General features: G+C 36.9%; 1 protein-coding gene across 1 annotated transcript in view; it reads left to right on the forward strand.

Moving 5' to 3' along the window:
• The window catches only part of TMX4 (thioredoxin related transmembrane protein 4), a 106,037-nt gene that overhangs the window by 23,872 nt on the left and 62,339 nt on the right, over positions 1–19,826 (forward strand). The window contains exon 2 of the mRNA XM_051975945.1: positions 19,241–19,356. Within this exon, the coding sequence (XP_051831905.1) occupies positions 19,241–19,356 (116 nt within the window). The remainder of the gene's footprint in view (positions 1–19,240; positions 19,357–19,826) is intronic.

Genomic DNA, 19,826 nt, shown 5'->3' on the forward strand with positions numbered 1-19,826 from the left:
GGGTGGGGCTGGGGTTTGTGGGGTTGGGGTGGGGGATGGAGAATCTTTACCTAAGATCTGTCCCATTTTCGCCAAAAAAGGTTGTACTCACTCAGTTCCTGGTCACTGGAAAAAGTAGGACATCTGATAGCTCAATGTTGGTATAGAGATAGAATGGGAAAACAGAGTGGGAGAACAAGACCCAATATCCCATGTCCAAAATGCAACAGAGGCTTCCATTGGGCCTCAGAATGTAGACAGATTCAGGGAAACGGGATGAGGGCCCAGCCCCAGGGCCCAAAGCAAAAAACACTTGGGGCATGATGGCAGCCAATGGTGCACCCAGAGAGTGCCTACAAGTTCAGTACCCAGACATGACCAATCAGCCAGAAAGCCATATGATGGGAGAAGGGGATTACACAGTCAACCAGCCAGGAAGCAACCTGATGGGAGAAAGGAATTACAATTGGGGAGAATAGAGCTGTATGCAGCTGGGACAACTGAGATACCCCCGGGAGAGGTGAAATCTGTTCCTCTCCAGCCTATGGATCCCCTACCTCCAGGCACAGTAGGCTTGACCATTTCACCTTGTACAAAACAGTGTCCATCCACACACTGATGTGGGAAACTGGGGAATGTGTAGATAATATCCCAGTCACTAATACAGGTAGACAATGTGTGACTTATCACCCAGGAGACGTAGTAGCATCAGGTTTACTCATACAGAATCCTAATAAGCAGCCTCGTGATAGTCACCCAGGTTCTGACTCCAGACCACAAAATCCAGGAATATACTGGACAGCAGCAGTAACGGCTGACCGACCTATGCTCATCATCTATATAAATGGCCTACCATTGGAAGGATTGGTAGACCCAGGTGCGGATCATACAGTTATTAGAGGTGCCAGTTGGCCCAGTCACTGGCCAAAGATTAAAGCAGATACCTATATGTCTGGAGTAGGAGGATCAATAGCAGCTGAAGTTAGTGCTGCCCCTATGAGATGGACTTTTGAAGGCAAAACAGGAGTTTTTACTCCTTTTATAGTTGAAAAAATCCCCATCAATCTGTGGGGAAGAGACGTTTTACAACAATTGGGGTTAAAAATGAGTACTTCGGTTTTTTAAGCAGGGCTGCTGTTGAAGGCCTGCCAACACTTTCACCTGTTCCTATCCAATGGAAAACTGATACACCAGTGTGGATAGAACAGTGGCCCTTAAGTAGCAATAAAATTCAGGCCTTATTAGATATAGTACAGGAGCAGCTTGAACAAGGGCATTTACAACCTTCTCTAAGTCCTTGGAATTCACCAGTGTTCGTTGTAAAAAAGAAATCGGGAAAATGGAGGATGCTCACTGATTTAAGAAAAGTGAACGAACAGATGGAAACTATGGGAACTCTTCAGCCTGGACTTCCATCTCCTACTCAGCTTCCTAGAGAATGGCCTCTTTGGGTTATAGACATCAAGGATTGTTTCTATTCCGTTCCTCTGGATAAGGAGGATATGAAGAGATTTGCCTTTTCGGTGCCCAGTGTCAATTTAGCTGAGCCTTATAAAAGATATGAATGGATGGTTTTGCCACAGGGAATGAAGAACAGCCCCACTATGTGTCAAATGTATGTTGCTGCTGCTCTTGCTCCAATAAGAAAAGCATTTCCAAAAGTTATGCTATTACATTATATGGATGATATATTGGGATGTGCACCTGAGGAACAAATGTTAGAAGCATGTTTACAAAAAACCATAGAAACACTAAGATACTACAAACTTCATATCGCTACAGAAAAAATTCAAAGGCATGCTCCTTTTCAATATTTAGGATATGAAATATATCCTAAGGCACTTACACTACAAAAACTGTCTTTAAGAACAGAGAGGTTGAACACCTTAAATGATTTCCAAAAATTAATAGGAGATATCCAATGGATGCATCCAGTATTAGGTTTAACTACCAATCAATTGCAACCCCTATATGACATTTTAAGGGGAGACACTGCTTTAAATTCACCACGCCGGCTTACAAAAGAAGCTCAAGAGACCTTGAGAGAAGTTGAACTGGCTTTATCCAATGTAGTTGAGAGAGTAACTCAAAAACCCTTGGAAATATCAGTTTTTGCTACAAAAGAAGCACCCACAGCAGTCCTTCATCAAGGAGACAGTGTGATAGAGTGGGTGAACCTCCCAGCACAACCAGAACAAAGCCTTACGCCTTACCCAGTGCTTGTGGCTAGGATTCTCTTAAAAGCCATTAAGCGAGAAGTACAATTATCTGGGACAAGACCTGACAAGATATACACCTTCTATACAAATGCACAAATTAATATATGCTGTGAAACCATCCCAGAGTGGCAAATTTTATTGTCCATGGCTCCAAATTTTGCACATGGATCTCCATTAAAGATAACCAGACTACTACATAATTGACAATGGATTTTTGAGGAGAAGGTTTCTAAGGTTCCTCTTGAAGGACCAACTATTTTTACAGACGCAGCCAAACAAAATATTTGTGCTGTATACTCTCATGATTTAACCGTAAAAAGAGTAGTCAGAACTCCTTTTCAGTCCACTCAGCAGAACGAATTATATGCGATCATGCTAGCTCTCATTTATTACCCAGGCAACATAAATATAATATCTGATTCAGCCTATTCAGTAGGTGTGGTACAAAGAATTGCCACAGCCCAAATAAAATTTGCAGCTTCTAATATATATCAGCTCTTTAAGGAACTTCAAGAGCAAGTGAGAAAGCATCCAGGAAAGATTTATATCCTGCATGTCCACTCACATAGTGGACTTCCAGGTCCTATTTTTGATGGAAATTCAAAGGCAGATAGCCTTTTAACTATGTTGGCCAGTACGCCTTTATTTCAGGAGGCCCAGGAATCCCATTCTAAATACCATCAGGCTGCTCGAGCTTTGCGTTTACAGTTTGGGATTACAAAAGAAGAAGCTAGGAGCATAGTAAAAAGCTGTACAGCTTGCCTTCCCTTCCATGCTCCTACACTGCCTCCAGGGAAGAACTCTTGTGGTTTGAGACCCAATGAAATGTGGCAAATGGATGTGACCCATTATAAATCTTTTGGTCGTCTGTCTTTTATCCACGTTGTGGTAGACACCTTTTCAGGATTCACTTTTGCCATACCAGCAGCAAAAGAGACAGCCCGAGTGGTCACTGAATTCCTCATTCAAGCATTCGCAATTATGGGTGTGCCACAAGAAATAAAAACAGATAATGGACCGGCATATACCTCCAAACATTTTGAACACTTTTGTGCACAGTATAAGATTTTACACACTACTGGCATACCCTTCAATCCTCAAGGTCAAGCAATAGTAGAAAGAAGAAACAGGGACATTAAGACACTCCTCCAAAAACAAAAGAAAGGGGGAGCCACGGGTAACCCTAGAGAACTTCTAAATTTAGTTCTCTATACCATTAATTTTTTAATCTTTGATAAAGATGCACTGGCTCCAGCAGACAGGTTTTATAACCCACCAGAAGAGCAGTGTCCAGTGCGAGCAGCTCCACTATCTTTAGATAATCGCCAGGTGATGTGGAGAGACCCAGAAAGTGGTGAATGGAAAGGACCAGATAGGCTAACTGCTTGGGGGAGAGGATTTGCTTGCATCTCTACATGTGGAGAAGGAATCAGATGGTGCCTATGAGCCGCATTCGCCTTGTCCATCGCAGAAAGATGGAGCAGACCCTTGAAACAAAGGAGAAGACCCAAGAAATATCGGGTGGCTCTGTTGCTGACTGTGCTCACCATTGAAAGAGCATAGCTGATAAGGAGACTGTTAAAAAGACTTTTAAAATCTTCAGGAATCATTGGATTTCCTAACACAAGATGAAACTGTTTTAGTTCTTGAAAAACCAGCGAGAATCATTGGATTCCTTAAGATGAAAAATTGTTGATGAGACCTTTTGCAGTACTTCAGAGCTTACAAGAATTATTAGATTCCTGGCACATGAACTAATGGACAATGGAATCCTATTGGACTGTTTCTAGGACTTATGGACATGTGTAAATTTTCAGGATGATTCATGTTATTTGTTACATTACTATTAGCCTATGTTATATTGCTATGTGCTCCTGTAAATTATGTATAATGCCTCCCATATTGATGGATTTATGTATACCATGTATATCTGTTACAAAGTTCTGGCCCATATTGATGGATTTATGTGTACCCCCTCAAAAAACCCCTATGTTTTAAAACAAAAGAAAGGGGGAGATGTTGGAATCCTTACTAACTGCTAACTAATTAGAGTTGATATAATCTTACAAGAAGATGTTTTGGCCAGAACCTGAAACAAGGTACTAAGTAGAACTAATTAATACAAGGCTTGTGTTCCCACCTTTACTCATTGGAGTCCACAAGTATGCTAGCTTCACAAAGTATACTTTCTAACTTCAAGGGAGTCCACACCTCCCTTAAAGCTCATTGGGCCAGAGAGCACTATGGGAGAAAACCCATAATCCCATTCTCTCAGAAGAGTCAGATAAAAGGCCAGCGATGAGGGATCTATGGCAGAATACATTTTTTCCTCTTGGCTGGCTGATCGCGTTGGACTCGAGAGGAGCGACTCTGGTGCAGAGAACACTTTGACGGATTTCAGTGGAGCTACGCCAGAAGCCCTCTCTCCGCGGCAAGTTGGTGGCTGGGCTCCCCAGAAGGAGATAAAAGAGACCTTCCATCTCTGTCTTGGTTGGAGGCAGAAGAAAGCAGAGGCAGAGGCTGAAGGACAGAACCTTTGGATTTGGAGACATCCGAAGGGCACCAAGCCTCTAAACCGGCTTTGCCTTGAGAAGAACAAGAACTCCAACATTTGAACTCATATCAGTTACATATAGAAACTTTGGAATTATTTGTGACACACTCTAGTGTTTATCACTATGAATGAACAAGAAAATGTTTAAAGTGTGTTTTAGGGGACATTTTTAGCTTCCATTCATGGTTTAGTTTATGTGCTAGTTAGGGAATTCAATGTCTCTTAATTTTTAGTGTAACTTCATCAAATATTTTTATATGTGTATACATAATTATATATATATATATATATATATACACACATACATATGCATATGCATATATATACACTCATATATATGTATGTATGGTGTCCTCCATTAGCAAGTAAGCTTCTCAAAGAGAGAATTTTTTTTTTTTAATTTTTGATGTTGCATCCCCAGAATGGGGCAGTGTAAAGGGCCACAGATAGTGGGGGAACTCTGGGTGAGTATAAGACCCTTCAGCCCAGAGGGAACCTGCTAACAACGTCTGGTTCGGCTCCCCATCTTCCCTAAGGGCTCTTGGTCTTCCTGAGGAGTCAGGGGGTGGTGACAACCTGTGTTGTAGTTGAAGCAGAGTGATAAAAGGTGGGAGAGATCTGCATACAATGGCAAGTTATTTATATGGTACCACATGCACAGTATATAGTTAGCACATGTGCAGTATCACTTTGGTTACATAAGGGTATGAGGGTATATAAGGCTGAGAGAATGTGGAATATATTCATCCATCTTTGGTCATTCTCATGGGTCTCCTGTTTCATCACTCCTCCATTAAGACCAATGACTCAGGCTGGCCCCAAGATCCTCCAGAGAACTAGTCCAGATGGTATATTTTGGCACTCCAACTTGGAGGCTCTAGAAAGCACACAACAGGGCAGTGCTTTCAACATGTTATCATGGATTTATTAAGCTTTTACAGTGTGCCTGGCTCAGAGATTGAAACTATGAAGACAGTGACAAGAATGAAAGATTCTATGCCCCCAAGGAGCTTACATTATAGGAAAAGGCTAGAAAGAAAGACTGCATCTTCAGGTGAGCCAATATAACATATATTCAAGTAGATATAAATACATTTTGCATAGTAGCAGTCCCTAATGACTAAGATTTATTATGTAAAACTTCTTAAAGAAGGTGGTGTTTTCCTGAGTAATGAAGGGAGCTACAGGTTTCAAGAAGCAGAGGCAAAGAAAGCAGAGAAAGCATGGAGAAAGTGTAGGTAAAAGTGCAGAGGCAGGAGATGGAACATTGTGCACAGGGAACATCAGGCATGTTAGCTTGAGTGGAAAGGAGAATTTTTAAGAAGTAATATGAAATTAATCTGAAAAGAAAGGTCAGGGGGAGGATTCTTGGAAGATGACAGAGTTGGTTGGTAAATTTTAAGCTCTCCTGATTTCCCTCGCAAATGGTGCAAATTTTTGCCTTAGGGTGAACAAAGACTGGTGAGAAACCAATAAGACTTAGGGCAGAACAGGGGTCCTCCAGATACTACCTTACAAGAACTAAAGAAAGACCCCAGTCAGGCATTAACCCGAATAAATGCAAATACCTCTGGGCTAGTTCCACAGAAACATCATGTGGGCACCCCTAGGGGCTAGATGGTTGTGGCTGCAGCCTTTGCAGGAACCACAGAGACTTTTACCTCCCAGGCTGTTCGTGGAGTTGCAGTTTGAATCCAGGAAGATGTAGTGTACTTTAGCTGATTAGGAATGCCAACCCAAGCTGTGCTGTTGAGTTGGGCCCTAGGTGAGTAGGAACTAGCACTTAGTGAGCATAGAAGCAGTGGGGCAGGAGCATTGGTGGTTGTAGGCACTTGCAGGAGGAAGGTGGTTTGGGGTTCCTAGTCAGAATGAAGAGTTGAAGGGAAGGTTGAGACATCATTGAGTATTATTAGAGGTACTTATACTAATACCTCTTATTAAAAAAAAAAAAAAAAATTGAGCTAGCAAAGAAGAAAGAATCCCACCATTGAAATATCTTATGGGAACAGGGAAACTGGGATTCATCTTCAAAGGAAGATACATTAGTTTAAAAAAAAAAAAAAAAAAAAAGCTTCTATCCCAAAGAGTAATATGAAATGGCTCCCTTTCTAGAGAGAATTTATAAAAAATTTCTAGAATCAAATGAGAGACATTAAGGAAAAACTAAATAAAAAATTTAAATCATCCAAGAAAAACAAGAAGATTATGAATAAAAAAAATTAATCAATTAGACAAGAAGATACAGTCTCAATGATGAAAATAACTCTTTGATAATTAGAGTTGAGCAAGGAGAAGCCAGTGAAGGTAGGAGAGACCAATAAATAACAAAACATATTATAAAGAATGAGAAAATAGAACAGAATGTGAAAGAATTCATAAGAAAAACAACAGATCTGGAGAACAGATCAAAAAGAGAAAATATAAGAATAATTGTATTGCCAGAAAGTTGTGACCAAAAACAGAACTTTGACACAACAATGCAGGAAAAAATTCTAGAAAATTGGCCTGGAGTGATGGAACATGAAGGGAAAGTAGAAATAGAAAAAAGTCCACTGTTCACAACCTCAAAGAGATCTTTTGTGGAAAACACATCAGAATTTTATTGCCAAATTTTGAAACACCCAAATCAAAGAGAAAATTTTGCAAAAAATAAGAAAAAAAGTCAAATATACTTGAGATAAAATTAGAATTGTATAAGTCTTAGCTGCAGCTACAATAAAAGACCACAGGTCTTGGAATCATATCTACAGACAAGTAAAAAAATTAGCCTATGGCCAAAAATATTATCAAGCAAAATTATCTATACTTTGGAATGGGAAAAAATGGACATTTAATGAATTTGCAGATTTTCAAGAGGTTTTATCCTAATTTAACACAACCCTAATTTAACTGAAAATTTAACAGATAAGAGCCAATATCAAAGAGCAGTTTTAAGGAACTCAACATGGACAAACTGTTTAAACATGGACAATTTTTTTTTTTTACATAAGAAATGTATTATATTTAACTTTACATCATTAATAGGTTAAGTTCAAAAGAAAGACTGGGAGAGTAAAGGTAAAAATAATAATCATGTTATACAAATGAGGTGCAGAAGAATAGACACAAAGGCATTAGAGGTAGGAGAAGGGCTCATAGTTCTGAAAACCTACTCACATTGAAAATGGGTTCAAAAGGCAACACTACATATATAACATGAAGGGTTTAGCACCCTCCAAAATCTACAAAGAAATAGGGGAGAGAGATGGCAGATGAGAATGCAAAAGGTGAGGGAAGAAGACAAAGGAGGGATCCTTGGGTGGGGAGAGATTAAGTAATAGTAATGCAAGTTAGGAAGTTGAATTTAATTAAAGAGTTAGCCTAGATAAGAAAGGCATGTGGATGTATGTATATATCTACATATCTATACTATATTTTTGCTGAGGCAATTGGGGTTAAGTGACTTGCCCAGGATCACACAGCCAGGAAGTATTAAGTGTCTGAGATCACATTTGAACTTAGGTCCTCCTGACTACAGGGCTGATGCGCTATCCATTGCACCACCTACCTGTATCATAAATATATATTTTCTTTGCTATAGCTTGCTTGCGAGTGATAGGAGGATGAAAGGGAGATATGTGTATTTCTGCCTGTGCATGTATATTTCTATATGTATATGTATATTTCTTTATACATATTATATAAATATATCGTTTCTTACCTATAGCATATATGGGGATGGGGGTGGGACTGAAAGGGGGGAAAAGAATAAAGTAAATAAGGTGCATAGCAGAGAACAAAAGAACAATTTACAAGGAAGTAAAGAAAGATGGACACTCATTAATATAAGTTCATCTACTTGTATATATATATGTGTATATATATGCATATATATACTTTCTTAAATTAGTATTTGTTGATGTATATTTTGAATCCTCCCTGATATTCATTATGATACATATATCATTTAATGTTTTCTTTTGTTTTATTTTATTTTGTTTTTGTTTTGTATTGCTTTTCTATTTTTCTTTTTGTTTATTCTATTTCTTCAAATAAAATATTTTTTTGGGGAAAAAAAAAGGTCAGAGCTGTATAGTGAATAGCTTCAATACCAAACAGGTGCTTGTATTTTATCCTAGAGGAGGTAAGAAACCACCTAAACTGCTTAATTAGAGAAATCACAAGATCAGATCAGTGTACTATCATTTCATCTATTACATCAGCATAGATTAGAGAAAAGACTAGAGGTAGGGAATTAAATAAGGAGACTATTGAAATAGTATAGGTCAGAGGTATCGGAATCTGAACTGATAATTGTCATTTCAGTCCATGGAGTCACATTTGAGAGATCTTGTGGAGGTCAAGTTCAGAGGATGTGATAATTGATTGGATATAGGAAGAGTGAAAGAGAAGGAGAATGACTGTTGAGGTTATGATCTGACTAATGGAAAAGACTCCAGTCACCTTGGCATAATTAAGGAAGAAAGTTATAATTCTGGGAAGAGCTGAGTTCAACTTGGATATGTTGAATTTGGTAAACATTCATGGGCCATTTTAAGTACAATGATAATTGATACTTTATGAAATTCTACCTAGAAAAAAAAAATCCCCTGACCTTCCTTTCAGGCTATGTTGGAAAAAACTTAAGATAAACTCATGCTGTAAGTCTAGCTTCTCTTGCCCTATCACAGGCCACTCTCCTTGTTGATTTGACAGGACTTCAGCTCTGATTTATTTGATTTAGTGTCATAAACAGGATTAGAGAATATTTACCACAATTTTCTTTACAGGTCTTGGGATGGGAGTTTCAGCAAAAGGCAAGCAAGCAGATTCTCATGTTTGTGTCCAATTCTTAGTGGTTCTTGAAGCTCTAAATATTGCAGGGTTGTTTCTGATTAGTTTGAAGATCATTTTCCTTTCTTTTTAATGTTAGTACCTTTTCTCTTAGATTATTTCTAATTTAACTTTCAAAAGTCTTGTTTGTACATAGTTATTTGTTATCTTCCTGTTGTGTTCTTCTGGAACTCCCTGTCCAGGCGCCAAAAAGTAGTGTCCAGACTAGCTCTCTGGAGGATATGTGGACCAGCCTTGGTCTTAGTGGAGGAGAGAAGAAGGTAGGAGAACCACCAGAATGGTCAAAGATGGAGGGTTTCATTTCCAGTTCTCTCAGCTCTTAAATACCTCAGGATGATTACATCGTTACACTAAATAATTACATCATTACACTAAATATGTGTAAACTAGAGAACCATTATCTCATCAATCACACTGAGTATGTGCTAACTATAAGCACTTTCCTATGTAAAATACCTCTTGCTGTAAGTATCCCTTGCTTCAAGTAGAACACAGGTGGTCACGCTCTACCTGACTTCTCAGGAAAGTTGAGAACACCAAAGGGAAATGGGGAGCCAAATCAGACATTGTCAACAGGTTTCCTCTAGGCTCAGAGTTCCCCCACTATCTGCAGCCCTTTACGTCTTCCCCAAAAGATTGTAAATTCCTTGAGATTAGAAATTATTTTTGCTGTTCTTTGAATCCTCTGCATTTGATAGAATACATGACACATAATAGACACTTAGTCAATAAGCATTTATTAAGCTCTTACTATGTGCCTGGCATTATGCTAAAATATGGGAATGTAAATTCAAATAGAAACAAAGATAGTCCTTGACCTTCAAGGAATTAATTATTCTTATGGGGTAAAATTACACAAAAGAAAGCTGAAAGTAGGGAAATGGGAAGGGAGGGGGAAGGTCAAGGACTATCTATTTGAATTTATATTCCCATAATTTGTCTGGAAAGTAATGGGACATGGCTTAATAAATGTTTGTTTACTTAATTTTTGTTTTGGAAAGCAAGATATTTAGTTGGTATAGTGGATAGAGCACTGACCCTGAAGTTAGGAGGACCTGAGTTCAAATCTAGCCTCAGATACTTGACATTTACCAGCTGTATGTTCCTGGGCAGGTCACTAAGTCCCAATTGCCTTGCATAAAAGAACAGAAAAGCAAAATATTTGTCCTGTCATGCTGTGATATGACAATTCTCCATGATCTTTTAAAGATTATTATTAATAGTTTAGCAGTCATCCCTTTCAGTTTTTTCAGAACTCTAGAATGTGTTCTATCAGGGCTAGGCACTTGAATTCATCAAGGGCACCTAGGTGCTCTCTTGGTATCTTTCTAATTATTCTGATTTTCAATTCCTATTTTCAATTCTTTTCCTTCCTGTCTTTTCCATCTTAAATATCATGCTCTCTGGGAGAAAAAAAGAAATAAAATAAGAATTGAATAGCTCTTCCTTCTCTTCATCCATTTTCATTCCGTCTCTAATACCTGCTATCTATCCCTAATTTTATTTTTGTTCTTCCCAATATAACTAAAAGTAAATGGTGCTAACTTTCCTTGGCAATTTTAATACTTTAAATGTTTTCGTACTGTGGAAAATATTCTACTTGACATTAACTCAACTCACTTGGATTAATACTATTCCTTGTCCTTCTGTCTTCTATACCTCTCAAAAAATTTAACTTGATTTATGAGTTTCCCTGTATACTCACATTCGTCTCTTTAAACAAACCTCCTTCTCTTTGCTCCTCCTCATTATTATTTCTCTTTGGATCTTCAGATTTTCATTTTTTGAGATTTTTATCAGATCTCTTGAAATGATTTCCTTTGTAGAATTTTAGGTTTGGGGATCCTTTTAGGAAATCTTTAAAATTAAAAAAAAAATCTATGATCTGCATCAGATTTTATATGTCTTTCTTTACTTGGTTCTAAGATGGAGTAGTCACTACCCCCTAGCAATCAGTTCTTCCTTGTTTGGTCTAGTCTGGCCCTATGATTTCATCAGTATAGATAAAATCTGGCATGCACATTTCTTTCACTTAATGTGTGTGAGGGATGTAGAAGACCCTTACCCAAAATGATTACTCATATCATTCAGTAGAAAGCAGAATAGTTGTTTATTGAAATGGATGAGCCATCCCATCACGACATAAGAAAGAGAAAGCTTGTGGTAGGAGGGCTAAAGAAGTAGTAAAGATACATAGCTTTTATACAAGAGATTACATCACAAGTAAGAGAGCATTGAGAAGGAGAGGGGGAGGTATCTAATTGGTTGTTGTTATTTAGAGAGATTGGAATGGAAGATTTTTGTTTCCTCAAAATCACCTGATTTCTAGGAAACAGAAAATCAAGTCTTCAGGCTTAATCAAGCAGAGAGTGGTCAAGCTAATAGACTAAATATCGATAAATGTCAAATACTGATAAATGTCATCAGCTCAGGTTATGTTAATATGTTTATAGCTGGCCAAGGCTCAAGTAAATATGGGCCTGCACATATAATACAGGTCATAGAGGAAACACAGAAATAATGAAAATAAAATGCAGAAAAAGAATTCCTTCATTCCTGTAATTCTTCACCTTATCTCTCTATTTCACACATGTGGATGAGGAACTATTTAATGTAGAGTTTTAGAGAATTGTCTAGGAACACTGAGAGTTAAGGCTCTATCCACTACATGTTGCTACCTTTTTCTTCTCGCTGGTGAGATTCAAATTGTCCATTGTTTGAAATATAAAATTATCATTAAATTAAGAAATTATTAGGTATTCTGATTTGGGTAGAGTCTATTCCAATAAATATCTGTTTAAATGAAGTTCTTTATCACTTCCATTTCATGTCTTCTAGGCTAGGAATTTGATGTTTCCTAAACTACCTTTCTTTTCCTCTTTTGATCTATCTAGGTGATGTGGTATGCACTAACAACAATAATGCTTCTCTTTCTGAGTCCATTTATCTTTACTCAAATGCTCTTCACTCTGCTTCTTTTACTTTTATTTCCTCACATAAATACATGTTTAAAATAGTGTTTAACCTCACCTCTATCCTTTTCCAATCCTTTGGAATATTTCATCCTTTTGGAATAAGACATACCCTTCCATATCATATTCCGTCATAGGTCTTATTCCTGTAAGAAACAAAATATCTTACCAAGAACTCTACAGATTCACTGATGAATGCAGGAAAGATTTATTTTATATTCTTACAAGAAAGGGTGCCTAGATGAGTAGACACACTTTTGAAACTCCAAAGGCAGCATTTTATTTCCTATCCTGAAGCACAAGTCCTTCTACTGATTCCTCTTTAATTGAATGTGATAGAAGTATACTTCATGAATCTCCACCCCTCATTACATAGCCAGTCCTTGCTCTCAAAGGAACTTCCATTCTAGTAGTGTGAAAGGTAACTAAAGAGGGTTAAGAACAAAGGACAAAAGATTCTTTTCAAATCCCAGGCCACCACCCCAGATTACAAAAGTCAGTCCCTGCCCCCAAGGAGTTTACATTCTTTTGGAAGAAGATAAACTCCACCCTTGGTTATTCCTTGATGTCCTTTGGGTTACATTTCTCCAATTTAATTCTCATAACTGTAAAAAACAAATGCTTATCAATTTCTCACATTTCATAAAGTCTTAGATCAAACTTTACTCCTTGTATTAAAGTCTTTATTTCTTCCTACTTGTTACCCATCCTTTATGCATTTGTGTATCTGCATCTGAGGCCTTGTATTTTATTGCTTGTCTATTTACTTTGACTTGTTCTCATGCGAATTTCTGGAAGTCTCTGCTTCTGTTCTTATGTACTTTATGGCTATTCTCTATAGAGTCTAGCTTGATTGTTATATAATAGGCATTTTTCTCCCTCTCCAATTTTTAGTTTAAAACTTTTTTTTGATTAGATTCACAAGATTCTAAGTAAGTACATCTTAAAAACCAGGTTTGTTGGCTATATACTTGACTAGAGTCCTATCATGGTCCAGAAATCCAAGTAGTATTCTCAGGAAAATCTAGGTTATGTTGTAATGCCGGAGAAACTGAGACAATATAGAGATTAGAGAGTATTTAATAATTTATTTAAAAGGGAGAGATTTCCTAGGACCAAATGGATCCATGGTTTGGTCCTGTTGTGCCACAGTTAGTTCCCTTTTGATGTCCTGACCTAGTTTTTCCAATTGTCCTATTTAGTTACTCTGCCTCAGGTTATGATCTTTCCCTCCTAATGTTTGATGAGATAAAGGTTTTATATTTTTAGGTTATGATTATTCCTTCTTAATGTTTGACAGGATAAAGGTCTATCCATTTTAGACATCATTAGAATATCAGTAACCTCTCCAGTACCTCCCTCCGTTGTGTCATCCTAGGTGTCTCCCCACATTAGGTTATCCCCTTCTATTATGTCATTATTCTTGTTATCCTGTAAAAAAGCTTGCTGTCTGATACTCAGTGCTGGATTCTTTGAGATGATAGCCTTGTCCAGCCCTGGGACCAACCATGGATCCATGTGGTCCCAGTATGTCTCTCCATTTAATAAACTATTAAATTGGTCTCTAATCTCTGCCTTGCTCAGTTTCTCCAACATTGCAGTCCCAGGGCTGAATGAGATTATTGTTTCCAAGAATACAGCAAACGATGTGAGTTCTCAATGACATATATACATGTGGCTCAGACTCAGGGGATTGACTGAGCCAGGGGTGGAGTCAGAATGCTGAGAGGGGGAAAGGGACTATGACAGAGTGGGGTGAATCATCAGAGATGGGATGACATAATGGGGGAGGCACCCCAGAGATGAGGAGAGGCATTTTGATAAGACTGTGTCTGATATTCTGATAGCTTGGGCTGGGGAGAAGCATTTTGATATTCTTAAACAGGGATCCTCAAACTATGGCCCACGGGCCAGATGCAGCAGCTGAGGACGTTTATCCCCCTCACCCAGTGCCATGAAGTTTCTTTATTTAAAGGCCCACAAAACAAAAGTTTTTGTTTTTACTATAGTCTGGCCCTTCAGCAGTCTGAGGGACAGTGAACTGGCCCCCTATTTAAAAAGTTTGAGGACCCCTATAATCTAAAATATAAGATCTTTTATCCTTATCAAATATTCTGATAAAGAGGGAGGGGAGGTTTTGCAGGATTGAGCAGAACCATTATAAACCGAGGGAGAAAAATTAGGGAAACTGAGTCAGGATAATTAGGGAAACTGAGTCAGGACAATAAAAGAGAACTGTGGCATAACAGTGTCTCTTTGATCTACCCTGGTCTAGATTCCTAGGAATAGTTATTTTGCAACTGAACTCACCACTCCTAGTTTAGGTTATAATTACTGGACTCTTTTATCTTCTCTTATGTAGTGACTAAAATAATAATAACCATTTGATACTTATAGGATCATAAAAATCACTTCTCTCTTGAAAATTGATCTTGTCTGCCAAGAGAACATTATCTTGGTGTCTTTCTAATAATAAAAGTCTTTTTATCACAGCCTTTTTGAGTTAACAAATTTCCTTCCCTATAAGCCCACCATACCTTGGTGTTTTGGAGAACAAGGAGAAAAATCCATTCTTGCCACTCAATCCATACCTCATCAATGAGGTAAAGTCTGCTTTTCAGGGCTCCTAGTATGGGAACCAAAAATATGATAAGGTTTAGGTTTTGGGGTTCCCTTTCAAAGGGAATCAAATGATAAGGTCTAGATTCAGGGAACCGAAATGAGATTAGGGTTTCTGGTGGTCAGGGAATTAAATTCTAGTCTAGTTGCAGGTTTGGGGTTCAGGGAACCAAATGGAGAGGTTTGGCTCTCCTGTGCCCCCTTGGGATTCAGTGCAATAGAAGGGAGTTTGGGGGAATCCCCTTCTGGCAGTGCAGGGATTCACTGTTAAAGGAATTTACAAACCCCAAAACTTAGATTGATAAAAGAGGTTTATTATAGGGATTGGGAAGTAAGGTTAGAAATCCTGACAGAGAGGCATAAAGTCTCATTAGTGAAATAGATGAGGGTAAAGAGAGGGTAGCACTGGAAAAGAATATTATTCCAGTGGGCAGAGGCTTCCTTGGCATAGTATGGCATAATCTAGCATGGCATAGTATGGCAGGTTTAGAAGCTCTGCAAAGAGAGGATTTTAGTTTGGCTCTTGTATAATAGGAGTTTTGATTACAAGCTGAAGGGGGCTCGTGGGTGGAGTCCCAAGTTGGCTCATCTACAAGCTGGGTTTCAGCTTGAGCTGGAATTTGAGTAGAATTGAATGAGTTTCTTTAATTCAATAGAGTTGGAATTCTTTTGCTCAGGACTGAACCAACCCCATCTAGATAATAGAATGAAATTGTCTTGTTTCCCTCGGCTGGGTCCCTCAATTAGGCAGAGTTGAAGATTTTCTCCTTCAAGGAGTTTAGAGTTTCGGGTTTCCTTCTTCAGTGTGATTTGGATTATGTATGTTCAATCAAATTAAACATTTTCACATTAGACATATTGTAAAAGAAGAACCAGAACAAAAGGGAAAAGACATGAAAAACAAACAAGCAAAAATAAGGTAAAAATCTATGTTTGATTTACATTCAGACTCCATAGTTCTCTCTCAGGATGTGGGTAGCATTTTCCTTATGAGTCTTTTGGAATTGTCATAGATTATTGCATTGCTGAGAAGAGCTAAGTCAATCATATGTGATCATCATACAATGTCATTGTAAAAATGTTTTTTTTTTTAATTTTTTATTTAATAATTACTTTATATTGACACTCGTTTCTGTTCCGATTTTTTTTTCCCCTCCCTCCCTCCACCCCCTCCCCTAGATGGCAAGCAGTCCTTTATATGTTGGATATGTTGCAGTATATCCTAGATACAATATATGTTTGCAGAACCGAACAGTTCTCTTGTTGCTTAGGGAGAATTGGATTCAGAAGGTATAAATAACCCGGGAAGAAAAACAAAAATGCAGATAGTTCACATTCGTTTCCCAGTGTTCTTTCTTTGGGTGTAGCTGCTTTTGTCCGTCATTTATCAATTGAAACTCAGTCTTTGTCAAAGAAATCCACTTCCATCAAAATATGTCCTCATACAACATCGTTGTCGAAGTGTATAATGATCTCCTGGTTCTGCTCATTTCACTTAGCATCAGTTCATGTAAGTCTCGCCAGTCCTCTCTGTATTCATCCTGCTGGTCATTTCTTACAGAACAATAATATTCCATAACATTCATATACCACAATTTACCCAGCCATTCTCCAATTGATGGGCATCCATTCATTTTCCAGTTTCTAGCCACTACAAACAGGCTGCTACAAACATTTTGGCACATACAGGTCCCTTTCCCTTCTTTAGTATTTCTTTGGGATATAAGCCCAATAGAAACACTGCTGGATCAAAGGGTATGCACAATTTGATAATTTTTTGGGCATAATTCCAGATTGCTCTCCAGAATGGTTGGATTCGTTCACAACTCCACCAACAATGCATTAGTGTCCCAGTTTTCCCGCATCCCCTCCAACATTCATCATTATTTTTTCCTGTCATCTTAGCCAATCTGACAGGTGTGTAGTGGTATCTCAGAGTTGTCTTAATTTGCATTTCTCTGATCAATAATGATTTGGAACACTCTTTCATATGAGTGGTAATAGTTTCAATCTCATCCTCTGAAAATTGTCTGTTCATATCCTTTGACCATTTATCAATTGGAGAATGGCTTGATTTCTTATAAATTTGAGTCAGTTCTCTATATATTTTGGAAATGAGGCCTTTATCAGAACCTTTAACTGTGAAAATGTTTTCCAAAATGTTAAAAAATATATAGAATATTCTCTTGGTTCTGTTCATTTCACTTAAGCATAAGGTCATGTCTTTACAGATTTTTCTGAAATTCACCCACTCATCATTTCTTATAGAACAAGAGCATTCCATTCATATAGTAGAATTTGTAAATACATTTTCCAATTTCCAATTGGAATATATTTTTAAATATTCCCTCAATTTCCATTTCTTTGCCACTACTGTAAATAGTTTTTTTACAGGAAGGTCATTTTCCCTTTTTTATGGTTTCTTTGAGATAACAAATCTAGTTGAGTTACTGCTGGATCAAAAGATATGAACAATTTGATTGTTATTTGGGCCCAGTTCCAAATTGTTCTTCAGAATGGCTGGATCCATTCACAATTTCACTTACAAGATATCAGTGTCCCAATTTTCTCACTTCTTTGCCAACATTTATTATTTTCCTTTTATGTCATATTAGCTAATCTAACAGGTGAAAGTTGGTACCTCAGAGCTGTTTTACTTTGCATTTCTCTAATTAATAGTGATTTAAAACATTTTTCATATGAATATAAATAGTTGTGACTTCTTTGTCTGAAAACTGCCTATTTATGTCTTTGGGGAATGACTTGTATTCTTATAAATTTGACTTAGTTTTCTATATATTTAAGAAATATTGCTAGAAACACTTGTTATAAAAATTATTTCCCATCTTTCTGCTTTCCATCTAATGGTAGTTATGTTGGGTTTATTTGTGCAAAAGCTTATTAATTTAATGTAATCAAAATTATCCATTTTGCATTCATAATGTTCTCTCTCTCTCCTTTGGTCATGTATCCTTCCCTTCTCCATAGTTCTGACAGGTAAACTATTCCTTTTTCTTCTAATGTGCTTGTAGTATCACCCTTTATGTCTAAATCATGTATTTTGTTCAAGGTGTGAAATGTTGATCTATGCATAGTTTCTGCTACACTGTTTTCCAATAGTTTTTGGCAGATCATGAGTTCTTGTGCCAGAAATGGGAATCTTTGGATATAAAACAGTATATTACTATAGTCATTTGGTACTCTATCTTTTCTACCTAACGCATCTTACCACTCTATTTCTTAGCTAGAGCCAGCTAGTTTTGATATTGCTGCTTATAGTTTTAGATCTAATACAGCTAGGCTACCTTCCTTTACATTTTTTCAATTAATTCACTTAATATTCTTGACCTTTTATTCTTTCAGATGAATTTTGTTGTTATTTTTTCTAGCTCTATAAAATAATTTTCGACACTTTGGTTGGTATGGAACTGAATAAGTAAATTAATTTAGGTAGAATTGTTATTTTTATTCTATTAGCTTGGTCTACTCATGAACAATTGATATTTTCCCAGTTGTATAGATCTGACTTTTATTTGTGTGAAAAGTGTTTTGTGATTGTGTTCATATAATTCTAGATTTGTGTTCCAAATATTTTATGAAGTCTACAGTTATTTTAAATGAAATTTATTTTTCTATTTCTTGCTGTTAGGCTTCAGGCTCCTCATATTAAAGATGAGAAAGGATATGCCTTACATCACAAAGGTGATAAATATCAATTAGGATTTGAAAACAGTTTCTCCGACCATGGAGTCATATGATGTAAATACAAATTTGAAGGTTTTCACTTTCACAAAATCTGAACAGAACAAAAAACCACATAGTAAAGTTCTTCTTTTCCCATAAATCTTTTCATAAGAAAATATTTTGTTTGAATATACTGGGACATAGATTGATAAATTCAGTGTTCTAATTTTTCCATCTCTAAAAAATATGCTTTTAAAAAATATATATTTTCCTTTTCTGTGCCTTTTTTTAAAAAATAAACAAAAATTGTTTTATATGTCTTTATTTTTCTCACAGGTACATTTTCATTATGTATTGATGAAATATTCTTTCCTCTGTAGTTATGCCCCATGGTGTCCAGCTTGCCTGCAGACTGAATCAGAATGGGAGACTTTTGCCCAAAATGGTGAAATACTTGATGTCAGTGTGGGAAAGGTGGATGTCACTCAAGAACCAGGTACTATAGATGATGAACTTTGAATGACATTTTTAAAAAGAGAACTCTCAATTAGCATGGTTTTAAATGTTGGCAAGATACCCAAAGTTAATTATTCACTTAGTATATAAGAATAATATATAATTTAAGAAATAAAGCTATATTTTTCCGTAATTCACATTAACTCTAAAAGTTAAATACTTTTGAAGTCTCCAAAGGAACTATATTTTTACTTTTGAATTACATATATGTGTGTGTGTGTGTATTTTTTTTTTTTTTTACTTATTTCATGTCTAAGTTCTGATTTGACTTATTATGACCTTTTGAAAAAAAGAAAATATAGATATGGATTTCCTATTGGAACTCTAATAAGTTAAAGAATCAGATTTTGGAAAATCTTCATTGAAAAACCTGAATCATGAATTCAGTTGGCAATTAAAAAAAAAAAAAAAGGTACAACAGTTTAGGCTTGAGATATGTAATAGCTCTGA

The sequence above is a fragment of the Antechinus flavipes genome, chromosome 2 (assembly GCF_016432865.1).
Source record: "Antechinus flavipes isolate AdamAnt ecotype Samford, QLD, Australia chromosome 2, AdamAnt_v2, whole genome shotgun sequence".
NCBI lineage: Eukaryota > Metazoa > Chordata > Mammalia > Dasyuromorphia > Dasyuridae > Antechinus > Antechinus flavipes.